This window comes from Protopterus annectens, chromosome 5.part0, assembly GCF_019279795.1.
Source record: "Protopterus annectens isolate FY-2018-M chromosome 5.part0, PAN1.0, whole genome shotgun sequence".
Taxonomy (NCBI): domain Eukaryota; kingdom Metazoa; phylum Chordata; order Ceratodontiformes; family Protopteridae; genus Protopterus; species Protopterus annectens.
The window spans coordinates 1420817257-1420837700 of record NC_056735.1 but is presented as its reverse complement, the minus strand read 5'-3'; the positions used below and the strand labels follow the sequence as shown (position 1 = coordinate 1420837700).

The 20444-nt window shown below is 37.7% G+C and overlaps 1 protein-coding gene across 1 annotated transcript in view; it reads left to right on the top strand.

The window, feature by feature from the left end:
• Window positions 1–20444, top strand: part of CLYBL (citramalyl-CoA lyase) — a 2235763-nt gene that overhangs the window by 1085182 nt on the left and 1130137 nt on the right. The window contains exon 3 of the mRNA XM_044071228.1: window positions 11503–11710. Coding sequence (XP_043927163.1) covers window positions 11503–11710 — 208 coding nt within the window. The remainder of the gene's footprint in view (window positions 1–11502; window positions 11711–20444) is intronic.

The window sequence follows — 20444 nt, the reverse complement described above, 5'->3', positions numbered from 1 at the left end:
TAACCCTCCTGGACATGGGCAGTCATAAATAAATACAGTCCTGGGTATTGACTAGAGTATCTGTGGTATTACATTGGAATGAAATGGCTAGGCTTGAAATAACCTGCGGTTCAAATGCCTTGTAACCTCCTATGATCATCTAAAGTCCTCAGCCATGTGACTTGCCTCTTCATCTGTATTTACTATGCTTTTTTTCTATATGGTATGGTGGTCATTCTTCCAGAGGTGATGACTGTCTTCTAAGTTAGAAATCCCCATTTTAGTTCATTTTGCTTCAGGACTGGATCAATACATTCATCAAATGTGGGTAATGGCTCTAGCTGCTTCATGCATGCCCTCAAGAAAGAGGAGCATCTTTTTCAGTTTAAAAACTAATGGAAACATACTTTTCTTGTCTGCAGTCTGGGAAATGCCCTTTTTCTTCCAAGTTGCAGTGACATCAGAGCTGATTATAGTAAGTTGAAGGTGCTGGGGCGGTGCCCAAATGCACTGGGGATATGGGGAGATCTTTTTAGTTTCATCAGAGTGAGTGTTTGCTGAATGTAACTTTGGCAGAATGACTGCAGACATCAAACATTCCTGTTTTCTTTGGTGTTGCTTGAAGTAAAAGAAGAAATATTGAACATGTGACTTTCTTATTATCCTGTCTTCAATAAATTTCCCTTTTCTGGCATTTTGAGCTTTGTCTTTTTTTCTTTTGCATTCTTCCCCTTCATCTAGGGATCTGTAAAAAAATCCCTACTTCATTCAAATAATGAGTGCTGATGTTTTATTATTTTTAAAATCTCTGTATCAAATAAGACTTATTTATCATATTAATATAAAGACATGGTACTCTATATAATTTTAGAGCAAAAGTTGAGGGTTCTTCATATTGTTTGTTTAGTAGTGGAAGTAGTTCAGTTTAAAAGGTTCATTTTGTGGAGCACTCTCATAGACCTGTTTACGGGGAAGACAATATTTAAATTACTCATTTTTTTGTGGAGTGAAAGGGTGGAGGTGGTGGGGGTGTTTATACATCTGACTTACTTTGTGCTGAGAACAGCCGTGTGGAGTTCACACTGATAAAGGGATGAGAGCACAGCACCACTTCAGTGATTAAGTAAAGTGGGGATAATGGAGCCATTTAAGAGCCTTATTTTGCTTTTTTACAGTTTGATGTATGAAGGTGCATTGATGAACAGTTCCCATAAGTCTTCTGTTAGTTTAACACCACGGCATCATTACCAAGAGAAAAGACTGAAGAACTGGAAAGGACAGGGGACTGGGCAGTTTCATTCTTAACTGCATGGCTTTGATGGTGATGTGGCTTCAGGCTATCATTTTACATTTTATGTCAGCAGCCGTTGTCAAGGAGTCATTATTGATGCTGTACTCCATTTTAATTCCCACTTCTCTGCTAATCAATTACAGCATTTATCCATTAATCACATATTCTGGCAGGCACAATAATAGCTCTTTAGTTTTACTGGCCTGTGTGCATGGTATGAAACAAATATTAACATTTAAACACTGAGTATTGTGGAGTATTCACAGCAAAGAGTGCCTTGAAGACAAAATACCTTTCTGTTTAAGATTGCTTTACAACCAGTCTGCAGTTCAGCTCAGTTTAAGAAATAAACCACAAAAAATTTGTCCATAAAAAATAAAATGTGAAATATTTTGTTTTGCAAATTTGTCAGCTGTATTCTTGTGAGAAGATATATTTTTGTGATTACTGTAGATGTAGTAGCGTGCCCTTTTTAGCAAGATAGCCTGCATATGTCAGGAGATGGAATATAATGCACATTTTGAAGATTCATCTTTATTTTATATCCATTCATTGTTTATTCATTTTGTCATCGTTTTATTCTTTTTGTCTATCATGTTTGATGTAGTGATTTGGTATATTATGTTTTACTCGTCATTTTGTTTTTGCATACCTTTCCCATTATAATACCTGTAGAGATGGGCTGGTACAATGTACTGTTTCCTGTCAAAAGCATGAATTAATAAATAAACAGATTCATAACAATGGGATCAATAACAGATCATAAACAGAGTAATACAGGATCACAATCTGTTATTCCAGCATGCTTTAAAAATAATGATGCCATTGTATAGCAATGTTGTTTATTGTATGCATCTTAACTTGGAAATATAAAAGCTTTTTGGGAATAATTTTTTTCAGCAGAGTATGTCTCATAAGTGTAATACGACCCAAAAGTAATTAGACAGTTTTACTTCTTGCATTTAAGCTACAGTAGCTATGATGATCGTAATAGATTTCAATTATCATTTTATGGCAGCCATACTGACATTTAATTGTTTCTTATCAACTTTAGAAAGAAAAGACATTTCTTCTGTAGATTTTTCAATTCTTCTACATGTCACTTAGCTGTCTACGCCATTGTTTGAACTCCTTTCTCTCATCCTTTCTGTGGCAACGAGTTGTGTCATTCCCTCATGATCAGCACTTTTGTTGGCTTTGTTTTTTGCTGTACCTCAGAAGTCCATCTTTTCTTTCATCTCCTTCCCATTCATGCATGAGGGAACAGTTGTGCTCTGTTGTGGGGATGTTCCGCTGGATTTCAAACAGTGGGGTTTCTTTTTATTCTCTTCAAAGTAGTACAATGGGGCTGAATGTCTGTTGTAGAATGTGCACACTAATATGCCAGGTTATTTTGTTTCTTAGCAGTCCATAAAAATGCTAAATTTACAACCACCGCCTGTCTTACTTAACTGCAGCTTACCTTTCATTCCCCAGCAGTAAGTGTGTTATGTTTGCCTGACAATAATGCATATGCATTCTTATTAAGTGACACTTAGCAAAATGTTACTGGCAACAGTTACTTTTAAAACTGCTTAGGTCTTGACAACTTAACTGTCATTTAAATATAGATTGGGAAGTGACAGATTTAATCATATGAACTGTAATATGATGACAAATGTGAACTGAAGTGGTTGGCTCAGAAAGTTATTTCCTTGGATTTCATATCTTATATTATTGACTGTGTATACTACAGTTCAGACTTGTGTTCCAAACTGATGCACAACATTCTTCCAAACAAGGCCATAAAGGCAACAAAATGGAACATGTAGCAAAGAAACTTGTCTACCTTTTTATGAAAAGTAATTGACTCATTGAGTATTAGGTGTTATTGTTTAAAAAGGAACTGGAATTAATGTGTGTGTGTGTGTGTGTGTGTGTGTGTGTGTGTGTGTGTGTGTGAGCAGTTTCTAGGCTCCTTGTTCACAGGAATAATTTTGGTACTTGCATCTGTCGTCTGTGTAGCAGATTAAGCTTCTTGATGCTTTGAGCATTACTTTTTTATTGGTTCTGTTTTGTTGCAGTGAAGCAGTGTGTAGGTCACAGACAACCTTTTGACCTTTGACCATAAAGGCTGCTCTTTAAACATACCGCTAAAGCAATTTGGTTGGAATCACCCCATTCAAGTTTGGTTTCTCTAAGCCTGCCATGTATTTAAGTAAAGGCTAAACAGAGCAGTCACCCAAAATGTAGCTAACATTTTTGTGGCCTCTCTGTCTGAAAGGAGTATACACAAATAATTTCGAAAAATATATAACACAGCAGAGCTGTCTTTAACTCATATTTTCTGTTCTTTTAAATTTTGATTGTATAAAACTTTAGGTAATGTAAGATTTGGATTTTGCAAAGTCATTTGTGAAATAAATGAAGAGAAAATCCCAATTATATATTCACAGTTGCTGCATTTATGCCTTTTTCATTTGTTGTTAAGAAGGTCATTAAATTGCAAACTCATATCACTTAGACTTGGTACTGTTAACTGCAGTGTAAGGTGAGCTAATTTAGTCTTAAATGTTTTGAGGCTTAACACAAATAAATTGAATAAATAAAATATTACGAGAAGGCATCTGAAACCTAAGGAAAGACAAGTGCAGACTATTCTTATATGTGCATTGTTTTTAGGTAAATGGGGGCCATCAGGTGAATAAAACAAAACATTGTATGATTGTAAACTTCTGAAGTACTTTTATTTTATTATTTATTTATTTATGTGTTGGTATTCTGACCAAAAACAAGAACTTGGTTCCTAAATAAGGTGTTATATCCCCTGCTTTGCATAGCTGCCAACTCATGTTTATATTTTTAAATCTGGTATTATGCTTACTTAAATGACTGCCAAACAGGGATTTAAGGCAGACGTTTGGTTTTATTTTATTTATTTTTGTTCTATAAGTAACAGAAATATACATTAAGAAAAGCTGAAGCTCATTTTATTTAATCCCATATTTCTGCAAATATTTTTACCACAGTTTGGCTATTATAGTTTTCCAGGAATCTTGGTATAAGTACATTTTAAAGTTTGTCACTGTTTTAAAGCATGTCACTGAGTTCTGTGCTTCAGCATACTCTTAATGGGGAAACACTTGTACTCTTTGAGCCCCCCCCCCCCACACACACACACACATTTATGAGGTGGTGTTTGTCTGCTGTGCCCTTCTGCATGTCAAGTTTCAATGGAAAGTTTTCTTGTCTCCTGATGTGCAGTAACAGCAGAGACCAGATTCATTGACACTTCATCATGCAGTGTGTGTGAAAAATAAACTGACTTTGTGTTTGAGAGAAATGTGTTATAAACTGTCCTAATGAGTGGTGTGTGCATGCTTGTTCCATTTTTCTGTTCTGACGACGTCTCAGCTGATTAAGGCACTGTCCTGTGGTCCAGTCAGAGTGTGATTTTTGGTCATTTCTGAAAGATACTATATGGTTTCTTGAATGTATCTTGGACCTATTTTTATTACCTTGATTGAACAACAAGTTCTAGAAGCCTCTAAAGCTAGAAGCAAAAAATAATTGTATTATTTTGATGCACTGGAAATTGCAAATCGTACATATGCTTTTTACAAGGCTAATGACTGTATCATAGTAATGACAGTGAGCTTTTATTTATCTGTTTATTTCAGTTTTGATAAGTTGGTAGGTCATACTGGTCAAACACTTCAACAGAGAGGAGACCCTGGGAAGAAAGATTATTTATTTAATACAGCTGAAATATTTACAACCAGATTTACACTTCTTTCATCTCTAATATCACAGTGTTGTACAAAGATGGCTGTCTACTTTGCAAACTGTGCAGCTAGGCATTATGTATGTGTATTACTGCAGTCATTATTTTTTTTCTGATTGAGAAACTATTGATGAAGCCCAGCAATGCAGAAGATGTCATTTAGAATAAGACCTACTGGAGATAAAAAGGTTAAGAGTTAGGTTTTCCACTAAAAAGCTTTTGTCTTACTTCACTTGGCTACCTTACCCCCTAAAATGTATTAATTATTCTAATGGTAACCAGGTGGTATTCAGTATGATGTATAAACAGAAACAAAACTGAAATGTAGATAGCAGAAACGTTTTCAATATAAATGCATTTGTTAGTGCAAAATGTTGATATTTTGTGTGTCCAACCTTGATTCCTAGAGTAAAGATACCAGATTCTGAGACACACAATAATGTACCAAATATCTATTGTTCTTTAGTGGGAAACATAATTTTTATGATATTTAACAATGTGGTTACTCTTAAATAAGTGGTGGAGTATAGTGGTGTGTTTGCATGGTTATTAAAGAACCTATACAATGAAAAACTTTTGAAAACAATGTAGTATTTTCCGATATGCCTCATTATGGTAATTAGGCATATTATCTACAGATTCCTGAATCATAATAAGGTCTGCTTGCTCTTGATAGTTTCTGTATTCTCATGAGCAGCATTCTTCCATCAGTAACTAAGTATGTATGATGCACTGTAGCATTACTACTGGGTTTGTAAAATGTTTTAAGCACACAACCAGACTGAGTACAGTTATATTATACAACTTAAGATGAAGAAAGAAGGGAAGACAAAAGTAAACGTAATATACTTTTTAATCTACTAAAACAGCAGGAATATATTTGTTTAGGTGAAAGTATATTTTTCTTTAAATGGAGTCTGTTTGGAAATGTAAACAGTTCTCAGTGAGACCAGCTCAGCCATACTTTGCAGATAGTTGTGCATTTTTATTCACTGTGCTGTCTGGCTCTGAGCATTTTAAACATAAATGCTTTACAGAGCTTCACAAAAGAGTGCATGTTTTAGTACAGATTTTAGACCAGGTCTGTGCAAATACCAGAACATCTAACCACTTGGCAGATAAAATACATATATCACAGTATTTCTGGCTTTACTACTTTACTTGTTGCTTTTATGTCAGTTGAGCATAAAATACATACTTGAGATTACAAATCTGCATGTTTATAGTAATTCAATAGTAATTTCTTGATCGGTTAGTAGACTGTATCAGAAAGTGGTAGCGCATTGCAGAGATAAGTAGTTCAAAGTGAAAATATGTTTTAATATTGAAGTTAAACTATTGCCGTAATAGCACGTACTTGATACAGAATGATGTATTTTGACAAGCTGCTTTAGAGTATTATATTCATACCACCAAGGTGTGGCAGTGTCTCATACCAGGAGCTATTTCATTTTCATTTGACCTTTTGGAAAACTCATAAAGCCATTGCAAGGAGGTGGGTATTTTACCACCCTGTGGTATGTATGTAACTTCATTTGTTTATTTCTAAAGTAGTTTTGCATTTATTTTTGTAAAATAGAAAATGTGTATAGCTAGGTGATACAACCAAAAATATATCTGGCAAGGAGTTTTGAATCCAAGTAAGAATACTTCTGGGGATGAATACATATTTATGCTGACTTGTTTTTTTATTTACAAAATGATGGTATATTAGTAAACTATACCTTTATTGTATTTATATTAATGCTTTCTAACTTAAATCACACACTTTTTGGTTAACTTGTTTCCTATTTCAGTTAAGCAAGTAATCCACTTGATTGCTGAATAATAGCTAACGAGCCATATTTATTTTGTCTTTAAAAATAAAGGAATGAGACCTCTCCGTCCCTTGCATGTGAAACTGAATGAATTCCAGCTAACTAAAACCCACTTTACAAAACTTTTAATTTAAGATTATACAATAAACTTTCACAAAATCTCTTGAAACTGACTGTATTTGCATCCAGCAGAGCAAATGTGTGATGGCAGTTGCTTCACTGCCTGCTGTCATTGTAAGGACTGTGATGTCACAAACTGAGGCACTGTGATTTCATTATGGGATAGTCATTTTTGTACCTCTAAATGGGATGCCAGCATGAGCTTTAATATTCAGAATTAAAAGTGAAATTATTAAGCAATGGTAACTGAGTCAGTGTGCATATGAAACTGCTTGCTGAAGAAAAGTTTGAAGTGAACCTCTCTAGGAATTAATTATTCAGCTAAATATTGAGCATGTTTTATTCTACCTATTTTGTCTTTTTAAAACTCAGAAGAATAATCCTTCTAAAGAGTTTCAGAACAACTGTGCTGTAACTGTAATGAAGTTTTTTTATGTATTGAATTGTAGGTATAACTCAATTCAGCCTTCTTAAGTCACGCTGCTCAGTGTGTTCCTGGAATAATATTGCAGCTCAAAATCATGTTATTACTCAATACATGTTGGTATAAATGCAGATGAATTTGAAAGTCATCTCTTTAATGTTGAGTGCTGCTTAATGTACTGAATATGACCTGACTAATGTATTGATACTACTGTTATTGTGTTTTTCTTGGAAAAAGAAAAAGTCTGTTCAACAATAATGTGTTTCACCTTATAAATCATCTGCTTTTGAAAATAAAAGATTCCAAATACGGCTTTGTTTAACCATTTACAAATCAGCATTTGTTTCGGGTACTGTTAAAAGCCCTGTTATCAAAGCATTTTCTTGTGAGATGGGATGAGTATATCAGTATAAACCAAGGATTGACACTCTTTTACAAAAGTGGTATGTACTGTTTTGGGGATAAAAAAAAAAAACTAAATTGCATGTGCACTGTTTTTAAAATGTGGTCTCCAATGAGATATATCATTCAAATTGGTTCTCTGCGGGGTTATTGGTACATTTACCCTGCAGCAGTGTTGACTTTGTAAGCTTCAATTTAGGTTTCTATTTTTATTTTATTTTCTCTTTCTAAATTTCCTATTTACTTTTTTGTTTCCCTTCATTATGGGAGTTGTAGGTTTTGTCATTGAAGACTCAAGCAGTTCCTCCCCTTTTTTCTGGTTTACAATACACACTAGGAGAGGTTTTTGCATATTCCTCCCCCTTTCTCGGTGAGATATTGTTGCTGACCAAATTTAAAACACTACAGTATTTAGGATCCCTGCAGTGCCATTTTATGTACTTGGACCTGCAAAGTGCCTGAAGCAATAACTACCTGAATTGCTTTTAATTACACAATATAGCTGAATCATCTTAGTTCAGATTCTGTTTGATTGATGCTGTAAGGCAATTGTAACCATGGATGATGAGATTAAGTGGCTCTTGAAGTGACTTTAGCTTCTTGTGAGAACAAAGAAAGAAAGGAGAACACTTAGTCTTTCTTTGAGTGGACAATCTTTTTTCACTTGCTATATAAAGAAATGTAATCAACAAACATTATCCCCAGAGGTAAATTGAAATGTACATGCAGGAGAAAGCTGCACTCGACTGTAATTAGACATATATGATCCAAGCTATTTTAGCCATTCATTAGTTGTAATTGTTTGAGAAACAAGTCGACAGAACAAATAATTAAAATTTTATTGCTATAACTGGCATTATTAGTGTGTGTGATAAAACACATGCTCTGTAGCTTTATTAGTAAAAACACTTTGGTAGTAGCTTTTCTTGGACAAATGCTTAGTTTGGCACTGTCATTAGCTGTAAATGTTTGTATAAGGCCTGCTGGTGTTTATAACAAACAGAAAATATATTTCTTCTTTAATTAGAGATTATTCTGCCCATTTTTGTTGTTCTTTAATTTGTTACTCCATCTTAATACTGTAGTAGATTTAAGTATCTTTGTTGCTGTCTAACATTCTGTTTAAAACATGGGAGGCTGATAAGACAGTTGCCTGTAATCTGGCACTGAAATACTTCTTGAATACGTTAGCTCTCACATTGAAATATTCTTGGACAGATATTGTAGATAACAGCAGGTATAAAATAAGAGCTAATATAACATGTATAAAAACTGAATGCAGTACTGTTCTTTTACACCATACCCTCACTATCTTAACTTGGAAATTTATAGAGGATGTTTTGTCTGAGACAATTTTCTGTTATGCTTGTATTTTGAATGGTACTTTACATTTTAGTAACCTAGTCTCCTTTTAAACAGTTTGTGATCTGAAGATAGTAATCCAAACCATCTGTTTAAAAACAATCCTTAGCAAAGGGATGCAGTCCCAACTTCAGCACATTTCTTAGTTGATGTAATATGACAATTTCAGAATAAGGCAGTTGAATCAGCTACATCTTTACTATTTTCTTCACTGTATTTGCATTATTTTACCCAGTGAGTATGGCAGTATGAAACAAACCATTCTAATTAAAGGTCTTTATTTTTCAAATTCAGTTTTTAGTGTGCTTATGCTGAGTGAGATTTAAATATAGATTTACTTATTTGGAATAGGTTGCATGTAACTGGCTGATAAGCTGCATACATTACAGTACTTTATTATTATTATTATTTTAGGAAATGTATCTCGTTGCTCGGTTACAGTGTAGTTAGTGATACCCATTACTTTAGTTAACTGAAGAGAACACATGCCTACAGTGGTGAGCCAGTATCACACTTGTAGCAACTTTGTAAGCAGCAATCCATGACAGGGCACAGGGTCATTGACAATTAATGCTTTTCCTTCATTCACTGGGAGACACAAGGCCAAAACGCAAGTGCGTTTAACCACTTGAGACCACTTAATAAGGCTGTACCTTATCACAGAGTGCCGAGCACAAAAAGCAGTTGTGTTTTTCATTAGTAAAGTTTAAACTAGAAAAACAGACAGATGTGTACATTGTGTTTATCCTGTTAGAAAAGTAGCAAAGAACTTGTTGGCCATTGCATCTCTCAAACATCATGCGAAAGATAATATGCTTTATAAATGTGTTAATGCATATGGGAGAGTTGTAGTTATAGAGTGTACCACAGTAACAGAAGAATTATTATTCTGAGATTTCTGAATTAGTTTGCTTAGTGATTCAGATTCTAGTTTTCAAATGAAAATGCCAGAAGTTAAATCTAGAGATCATGAAAATGGACACATCGTTTCTCTTATGTGCTTAGGAACCATACTTCAACAAGTTAATTAAACGGTGGTTTGCAGAATAGTTTATGTTAGTTGTGTTATTACAAGATGCAGACTTGTTTAGAAGTAGTATGCAAATTGCATAACACCTATACTGTCATATTTAGTAATGTATAAAATATGCAGCATTTTGAATTTTACTTTCATTACTTTGCAATGAAAATGTCATTGTGGAAAGTAGTTTTACATTTTAAGTGGGATCATTGGTTCTTTGGTCATGAGATGTTTTGTGGCTGTGTTTAGGTATATTCCTTTGTTAAAACTGTGCAGACAGACTTAATGTATATTATAGGTATGAATGTTCTGCTTTTGTAATATCAGTACAACATTAGGTATGTGGGAGCTGTGCCAGAGTTTTAGTAAAAGGTGATGCACATTTATTCTGTGTGAGTAATGAAACAGAGGTCTGACTTTGGAGCATGAAAGACTTATGGGTAGTATCCTTATGGCAGATCTAATTAGCATGTAGTGCTTTGAGTCTTGTGAATAAGATGCTTATATAATTTATAGTACTTGTAATGTAGTACGTGTATATCACATCATCTTCTTTTTTCAGCTTTTCCCATTAGGGGTTGCCACAGAGGAACAACAGTCCGCAGAACGATTGGCAGTGAAGTTTTACGGTGTTGAGTTGCCAGCCCAGCCCAGTCTTGTACAGAAGGTGTACACATGCACACACTCCCACCTAGAGCCACTTTAGAATGTCCAGTCCTCCTGCAGCATGTCTTTGGAATGTGGGAGAAAACTGGAGAACCCGGAGGAAACCCATGTGACTTCAGGGAGGACATGCATACTCCACACAGAAGGCACCCCATCTGAGCATCGAAACGGAGAACCTCTTGCTGTGAGGCAGCACCGTGGCGGCCCTAGTACATGTATATCACATGTAGTACTTAGTAGTATAGCACTTGTGTCGCTGTTCTAAAAGCAGAGGACAGACTGAAATTATTAGATGTTTCAGTCATTTGGGTTGGGTAATGAGATTATGCATTGACTAGTGCTCCTCATAAGAAGTGGGTAAAAGTTAAGTTAGGGGTTATAAGGTATTTGGGGGACTAGTATAGCTGTAGGGATACTTAGTATTGTGGATATAAATGTGCTGCTTAGGAAGTCTTTGTGCAGATGTTTAAAAACATTTCTTCATATGTTTTGGCTAGTATAAATATGTGTTAAATCTTCAAGTTTGCCAGTATTTTGTAAAAGTGCTGTTATGTTTTCATTATGGTTAGTTTCAGTTTCTAAAATGTAGAGTTTTTCTTAGAAAAGGAAATATCTTTTGCAGAAACTAAGTCCTATATTTTTCATATTTCTGTACAGGAAATATTGTGCCTTCTCTAGCCTGGGTGTAAAATGGATGCAAACCTTCGGCTCTGCAAATCATTCTCAAGTGCATCATAAATATATTCCCAGAAGAGCAGTGCTATATGTACCTGGAAATGATGAGAGGAAGATGCAGAAGTTAACTACTTTAAATGTGGACTGCGTTGTATTTGACTGTGAAGATGGTGTGTCCACAAACAAAAAGGTACAGTAAAACAGAGAAGGAACTCAGAGCTGGATTTTGAGTGGGCCAGCCCTTTTACATAATAATAATGGTTACCATTTTGTTCAGTGAAATTTTGAAATACAAGTAAAGTATTCTTTATTCTTTGTTTGGTGACTAATATATAGATTGACGAAGTACAGCAATTTTTATAAATGCCATTGTTAGAAAAGCAAGAAATACAATTTCATTTGCTCTTAGATGTAACTTATTTGATTTCAGAGACTGTCTGCAGTGAGTAACTCTTTGGCTTTCCTTTTCCAAGATCCCCATTTCAGCACATTTTTGATCTATTCAGCTGATTGTGAGGACTTGCACACCTTTTATGTTGTACATACTTGGATATATCCAACCCCTGCATGTCCCAATTATTTTCTGCTACTCCACACAGTTTATTAATCAGTCCCTGTATATAGTATATAACATGTATTGTGTAAACTGTGTAAAATGGGTGAATGTTCAGTGTTCCTGTATTGTTAACAGATTACAAGTTAGTACTTGCACGGACTGCCTTCAGTGAGTTAAGCATGGCATGAAACATTGCCACATGTACCATTGCCATTCAGTGGCATGAAAAGCATGATGGGACATGCTTGAGGTCTGCAATATTGTAGAAAATGGACCAGTAGGAGGCTCCCTCATGTTTTATTGAAACAGTGCCCAATAGGCAGGAGATGTTAGAGGCTCCAAAGGCCATACATCAGTCAAAGTCTTCACTTGTGAAGCCTACCAATGAAATGGTCTTTTGTTCCTCAGAAGATATGAGCTGTTCCTTTCCTAGCAAAGGATGAAGCTCACACATGCTGTCAGCTAGGAATAAGAAGAGAATAAGAGATGCATATGAGACAACCACTGTGGGTGGTGCATTGTGGGCTGTCAGCACTGACCTTTCCAGTTTCAAGTACCTGAAGTGTGGTCGTGCCCAGCTAACTTGTATGGATTGATTCTTATTGTGAAATTTCAGTGCTTGAGCTTGGAAACAGAGAGTCTACTCCACTGACCTCCCTGCAAGTTGAGAAAAGCTTGTTGCATAAGTTGAGATCACTTCAAAAGGTCCTTCCACACTAGTTGGGTCTTCAGTAGTGTCCCACATATAGGACATCTGTGTGTACTGCTTGGTATCTGATGGGCCTTTTCCTTTTTTATACAGAAACCCACTCTCAGGAGCACAGTTTGATGCCATACTCTGCAAGGCCTCATACTGACCTTTCATGACCAAGTGTCACCTCTGGTATGCACTGTTTTGAACACTGGGTCCTCATCTCCTACCCCCTATGCTTATCTACCATTTTCTCTTTGCCTTACACTTTGGATGAATTTTCGCTAGAGAAGTGTCTGCTGCCCCTCACAGTCTTCCTAGAAAGCTGATTCTGCAGATCCTAAGGTCCTGGTATCAAAAACAGAGAGACAATGAATACTTCTCTTGTTCCCCTCCTTTACAAAGACTCCAGATCATGAAGTCTGCAATGGACTGGCTTCATACATTTTCCGGAGGAATTGGTAAACCACTGTATAGGAGTGAAGGATGAGGAGCCTTGGGTCATGTACAATTCTGGATAGTGACTATCCACTCAGGTCATGCTGTTGCTGCTGTAGGGTACCTGGAGTGTGTCACTAGACAAGCGAGATGTCTTTTAGCATATCATTGGCTGAGGTCTGCACATAAAGTTCTTTCAGTTTACTCTGGGAGGGCTTTGCTTTAATTACTGTTTTTATCTCTCTTTTGAGCCTAGAGTGTGCACCAGGTACTCGTCATTGCAATGGAGGTCTTGCAGGAAAAGGAATGAGATAAGTCCACTCTAGTCTCAGGCTAGATGATTTCTTTATTGGGACAGAGCTGGACATGTTTCAGTTTCAGTCATTTCTGCTCATAGAAAATTTTCAAGAAGTCATAGTTATGGTGGCCTATGTAAGGCTATAATGCTATAATAAATGGTTTACATTCTGACTGTTATTCACTTCCTGGACCACATGGAAGTCATGAACTTCACAGTTTTATTTTCATGCTTGTGGATGAGGTTATTGCATTGGACAGTGACTTGTCCATAGCTACAAAACCATCATACCTTTACACATTTCCTGTTATTTTCAGAATCTTGTTACTAAGTTGAATTGCAATAGTTCCCACCAGTCTCAGTGCTGCCCTTCCTTTGTGCAAACCTGCCACTTGTCTTGATGGAAGATGCTTTGCTAATATGTCAGGGAACTCCCCTCAACTTCTCCCTAGTTCATGAAGGTGAAACCCCATGAATAGGGTTTCCCTAAAACTCTGAAAGAGATAAGGGTAACGTTACCCTGAAATGTATGAAAGGGAGTTGAAACCTCACTCCTTCTCCTTTAGTACATCAATCAGAATTTGGTGTGGGATATGAACAAACACAGTGCAGATTCATACTCCATATTAAGAGAAGGAATGTAGGTTTGGACACCATCCTGAAAACTTGTCGCATCATAAGAGATCTTATTCAACTGGTGAATTTCATATTTTGCAACTTCAGTCCCTCCCCAGAGCTGAGGATAAGTGTAAAGGAAAACACAAAGATCAATGCACGTAAGGTTCAAGTAAGGCACCCTTTATTACTTGCAGCAAGGAGACAAAGCATGTAATTACAAGGTTTTTCTGATTTTCCGTAGTTCAGCATGCTGTTCTTATACAGTTTTCTGCATGTGCACAAGAAGGTATTGTTAGATTTACCATTGACATGGTCAGAAAATTGCTATATTGCAAAAACATGTTTGAGAAAAACAACCTGGCTTGGGCTTATTTCAGCCCTCTCTTGTTTCTTACACTTCTTCAGCTGTCCAGTTCTTGATATGATACATTTGCCTAGGGTCAAGATACAAACCTGGCCTCAATTCACATTCTGCTGACTATGGTAGACTTTCAGGCGTCAAATGTTCTCTTATCAAGGTTTCCTGCAGCTGCACATATTTCACACAGAATAAGCAGAATAAACATATTAATTTCTTTTTAACCCTAAATACATCTAAGCTTGCACATTGCAGTTATACATTTTCTTAACATTTCCCCCCTTTTAATACTTTATTCTACCTTCAAAACAAGCATAAACAGTTTTTCTTCTCATAACCATTTCCTACTTAGGATTTGCAGTTAGAGAGTCATTCAGTTTAAGCCTGTGAAAGCATTTTTTCAGTTTTGAGTAATTCTTCGAATTCAGCATCCTGATATAAAGTTTCTGAAACTGAAGCGTCTATGATATTCTTAACTAGTCCTTTCATGCAGGGGATGCAGCAGCATCCACACACCATCAGTAAGGCTATCCCTACACAGATGGCAATCAGAATGTTCATCAGGATGCTGCCCCAACCCCCAAACCATTTCTGGAAAAAGTCCATCAATGGATTTGGTCCTGGTTTGGTCATGGCCGACACCTGCTGAATTACTTCAAGATGGTTGTCTATCTCATGTTTGTTGTCAGGAATATAAGAACAGCACTCCTCCTGGATTAAAGCACACATACCTCCTTTCGCCGCTAGGGTGAAGTCAAGAGCCATGCGATTTTGAAGTACCACTGTTCTCATGGCATTTAGTTCATCGGTTACCAATTCTAGGGCAGAAAAGGTTGCATTTCTCATTATTTCAAGAAGTTTAGATAATTTTCTCAGCTCCCAGATCGATTTCGTTGCTCCATATGCTGGTATTATGCCTGCCCACGATATGATGTCATCACCCAGATCCATGTGCGACAGTCCTTTGCTATTCCCAGGGCCTAAGTCATGATGTTTTTTCCAGGGTGCATCGATTTGTCCCACTGGATTAGCAGGCTTCTTAATTTCTCGGACATTCCGAATTTTCCCTTGAGGTAAGACTGCCGTGTGTCGTATGACTGGAACCAGGTACCCCAAAAAACAGCTACTGGACCAGTTTTCAGGTAGCCATTTATATGCTTTTCTTCCGCATATAAAGTAACAATCTTCTACTTTAGTGGTAACTTTACTATAAACATACCCTTGTCCTGCGTGAAACATTTTTCTGTCAATTATGGACAGTTGTTTGTAGAGAACAGAATCACGTTTTACTTCCTCAATTGTTCTATGCATCAGTTCAAAAAACGAATCATAGTTTGTATTGCAGTAAGATCCGGTGTTATCAGGTTTAGTGTAGCATCTATAAGGAACTGTTACATTGCAATGGCTCCATCCTACCCTGACTGTATCATTCTTATGAAAACACACAGTTCCCTTTTGACGAATAGACAAGTGTAATGCTACTTTATCTTCTGATGTGACATTCGATGTGTCATGAATTAGGTTTTCCCAGGTCTTATTAGCCCCTAGGGGAACTGAAGTTAGCAGTAATCCCCCATATGCTGTTGGTAGAGCTGTGCAGATCCAGCAATTCGAAACATTGAAGGTTTCAGCATACACGTATTTGATTGCCTGGTAAGTATTGAAGTCCGGGTGCCACTCACACTTACTAAATTCTACTTGCGTAACAGAGAAGAGAAATGGCCATAACAAAAAGATTATTGTTACCATGATGATCAGTAGGATGGTCATGCAATATTTCTGTGGAAATGATTGTTCCGTATTTTCTCTGTCTTCTCCGGTTCTTCCAAAAAGATATTTTCTTGATTCAGTCATTTTACTTGGACTCGTGATCTTACTCTCTGCCCTACAGGACCTTAGCACCGATGATTGCTTCACTGGGTTTGAGATGGATCAGTTCCTATTGATCTGACCCCCCTTTGTAGCCAGACTTTTGTGCTTAGGGTCCCGATGGAGAGGTAAGGTCTTTGTCCAATTCGAAGTTTCTCATCAACTTGCAGTGCGTTAGGTGTATCCACAAAGCCCGTTCTGCTATCTTGACTGCAGTAGGTGTTGAAAGAAGCACCTGGTAGGGACCTTCCCACTTTGGCAATGCCCAGTTCTTTCGCTTCACGATTTTAATCCACACCCAGTCTCCTGGCGTCACTGTCACTTCCGATGTTTTGGCTTGCTTCTGACCTAAAACAGAATTAAACTGCAACAGATGTTTAGAACTCGACAACTTTTTCATATATTCAGCTAGTGTAAAATCAGTTTCCTGGTCTGATGACATGAGAGGTTTCCATTGGGGTGTGTAATAAGCCCTTCCGTAGAGCTTTTCAAAAGGAGTCAGTCCTTTTGCTGTAGGGACAGTTCTCATGCTCAACAATGCCAGAGGTAAACAGTACAGCCAGGTTTTTCCTGTTTCAGCTATCAATTTCCTTAGTTTGCTTTTTAGTTTGCCATTATGCCTTTCAACCAGCCCTGCAGACTGCGGATGATATGCACAATGAATTTTGAGAGAAATACCAAAAAACTTACTCAGCTGCTGTATGGTTTGATTTACAAAGTGCGTACTGTTGTCGCTATAAATTCTTTCCGGAATACCGAAAAACTTACTCAGCTGCTGTATGGTTTGATTTACAAAGTGCGTACCGTTGTCGCTATAGATTCTTTCCGGAATACCGAACCTAGGAATAATGTCCTTGACAAGTACCTTTGCTACTGTAGCTGCAACTGGATTTTTGGTTGGAAAAGCTTCCACCCACCTGGAGAACATATCTATAATGACAAGACAGTACTTCTTGTTTTCACATTTGTTTAGTTCTATAAAATCCATACAAATAGTGTGAAACGGGTATGGTGGTGTGGGAAAACTCCCTTGCTTAGGCTTTATCGCCCCCTGTGCATGGTGTTTGTTACAGATCTGACACATTAAACAAAATTTTTTAGAATAGTTTGTAAATCCGTACATTGTGAACACCTGGTTCACCAGCTGTACAGTCCCCCCTGTTGAGACATGGCACTGCCCATGGCTCAACAATGCCGCATAGCGGAACAAGTTAGAGGGTAGTATTGGTTTTCCCTCAGAGATGTACAGTCCTTTTTCGAGGCTTGCTCCTCGTATCATCCATCGCTGTTTTTCTGCTTGCGTAGTGAGTGTCTGCATTGTTTTTAACATATCTAAATTCAAGGTTTCAGAGGGTTGTAATTCCTTATCTAGAAGGAATACTTCTGTAGCTGCCTGTTTTTCAGCTGCATCAGCTCTTGCATTACCTTTTGAAATTATGTCCTGTTGTTTAGTATGAGCTGTACATTTGCAAATAGCTACCCTTCGAGGCAATTGAATAGATTCTAAGAGATCTAAAATAAGCTGCGCATGATTTATAGGTTTGCCAATAGATGTTATCATTCCTCGGTTTTTCCACTGTTGTGCAAACACATGTACAGTGGAAAAAGCGTATTGGCTATCAGTGAAGATGTTTGCACATTTATCCTTTGCTAAGGTACATGCTCGTGTCAGAGCAATCAGTTCTGCTGCCTGCGCAGATAAATGATGCGGTAAAGCTTTTGCTTCTATAACTTCAGTATCAGAGACTACTGCATATCCTACTAGGTTCTGCCCTGCAGGGCCCCTTTTGCACGAGCCATCCACGTAGTATGTCACCTCGGCATTATCCAAGGGGACATCCGTGAGGTCTTTCCTAGGTAATGTCTTCTGCTCAATTATTTGCAGGCAGCTATGTGGTGTGCCGTCTGCAGGAGTTGGGAGCAGGGTAGAAGGGTTTAAGGTCGTTTATCATTCAATTGTCTTATGAGGTTGGCTCAACAATATGGTCTAGCAGGAGAGAAATATGCTACTTTTTCTTGTAATAAAATAATCGCGACTGCATGAGGTACCCTTAGAGTGAGTGGGTGAAACAAGACTACTGAAACCGAAGCCTGCACTGCCATTGCTGCCACCACTACTGCCTGCACACAGTGTGGCAAAGATCGTGCCACTGGGTCTAATTGTGATGAATAGTAAGCAATGGGACGTTGCTTATCCTCATGTTGTTGTGTTAGTACTGATGTCATATAACCCTGCTTGCAATCTACAGTCTGGAAAAAACGCTTATGGTAATTAGGCAAACCCAGAACTAGAGAGGAGGCTATTAACTGTTTCAGTTTACAGAAAGCAGATTCTGCCTCCATTGTTCATTGTAACAAGTCCTGCGCTGCCATAGGTGTCTTGTAAATAAGGTCAGTTAAGGGTGCAGATTCCAAGGCATAGTTTGGAATCCAGCTCCGACAAAAAATAGTCATTCCCAAGAAGGACATAATTTCCTTCTTGGTGGTGGGCTTCAGTGCCTGCAAAATTGCCACTTTTCTGTCCTCATCTAAAGTTCTACCTCCCTTGGATATTACATATCCCAAGTACTTTACCTGTTTTTTTCTAAAGTTGCAGTTTGCTCTTATTCACTTTGTGCCCCTCAGCAGCTAGAAATTGTAGAAGTGCTACTGTATCTTCCCTGCAATCCTGCAGGGTGGGGGCTGCTAATAGACTGTCATCGACATAAAGTAAGACCTGACTACCCTTTGTTGGGTTAAATCCTGCCAGGCTACTTGACATTTCTTGTGAAAATATAGTAGGGCTCTCACAATATCCCTGTGGTAATCGCGTATATGTGTATCTTTTTCCCTGAAACGTGAATGCAAACCAATACTGGCTGTCTGGGTGTATTGGTATTGAAAAGAATGCATTACTAATGTCTACCACTGAGAAATATTCTTGTTGAGGTTTTAAGTCATTCAACAAGGTGTGTGGATCCGGCACTATAGGTGCCCTTGGTATTACTGCTTCATTTACAGCTTGCAAATCCTGAACCATACGCCATTCTTCATTGGCTTTTTTAACTGGAAATAAAGGTGTATTACACGGAGAATCAGGGGATTCTACTAGCACCCCTCCCTTAAGTAATGCTGCTATGATAGGTTTTATTACTGCCTCTGCATCCTTTCTTAAGGGATACTGTATTTTTTGTGGTCTAAATGCTGATTTTGGTGTAATACTAACTGGACCTGCAGTATGGATAAGTCCTACATCTGATTTTCCTGCTGACCAGAGGGTCTCTGGTATATCTCATAAGGCATTTTCTTCTTCCGTCAACAGGAGTATCCATCAGCTGTCTCCATGAGACTGCAGATGTACAGCTGGGTTAGCTTGAGTCACCCAATTCAATTTTTGCACTTGTATTCCCTGTCCTGACAACTCCAGTTCTGTTTGTTTCTCCCATCTTGTAACTCTCTCCCCTAGGTCTGCCCACCGTATGTTTTTATTCTTGGTCAAGCTTACATGTGGTAGTCGATTGGACTTATAAAATGTCAAAAACTCCTGGGACAGCGAACAGTTGGCTACACTATTCCCTTCTGCGTCCCAGTATAAGTTTCTCAGTACCAATCTGTTTGTACAATGCTTAAATAATTCTTTTTCATACTCATTATCAGGCCCTGGTGTGTTACAAAAATACAGGGTGCAATGCACCAGGTGCTGTTTATCAATGTCCAGGGAGGCAAACTTACTGATGGCTACGTTCATCAGTTCTTTGGTCACAGTCCCTGGACCAGTCGTAACCAGGTCCTGACTGGACCAATAAAACGTTTTCACCCCCCGATTGAACCATAAAGGTGTCCGTTCGTCGCTGCGCTTCCATGCCCTGCATAGTTGGAACCACCGCTATGCCAAATAACTGCATAAGATCCCTGCCCAAGAGATTTACTGGGCATTTCGCAGAAACTACAATCTTACTTATTTGTGTTAATCCTGAAACAGGATCTGTTATGGTGATATTGCGGGAGATGGGCTCCTGGTATAGCTGCCCATTTGCTGCTTTGACCAATATGTAATCAGGTGACTCCGAATTGTCTGGTAATTTGGAGGGGTGTATCAGGGTCCGTGATGCCCCTG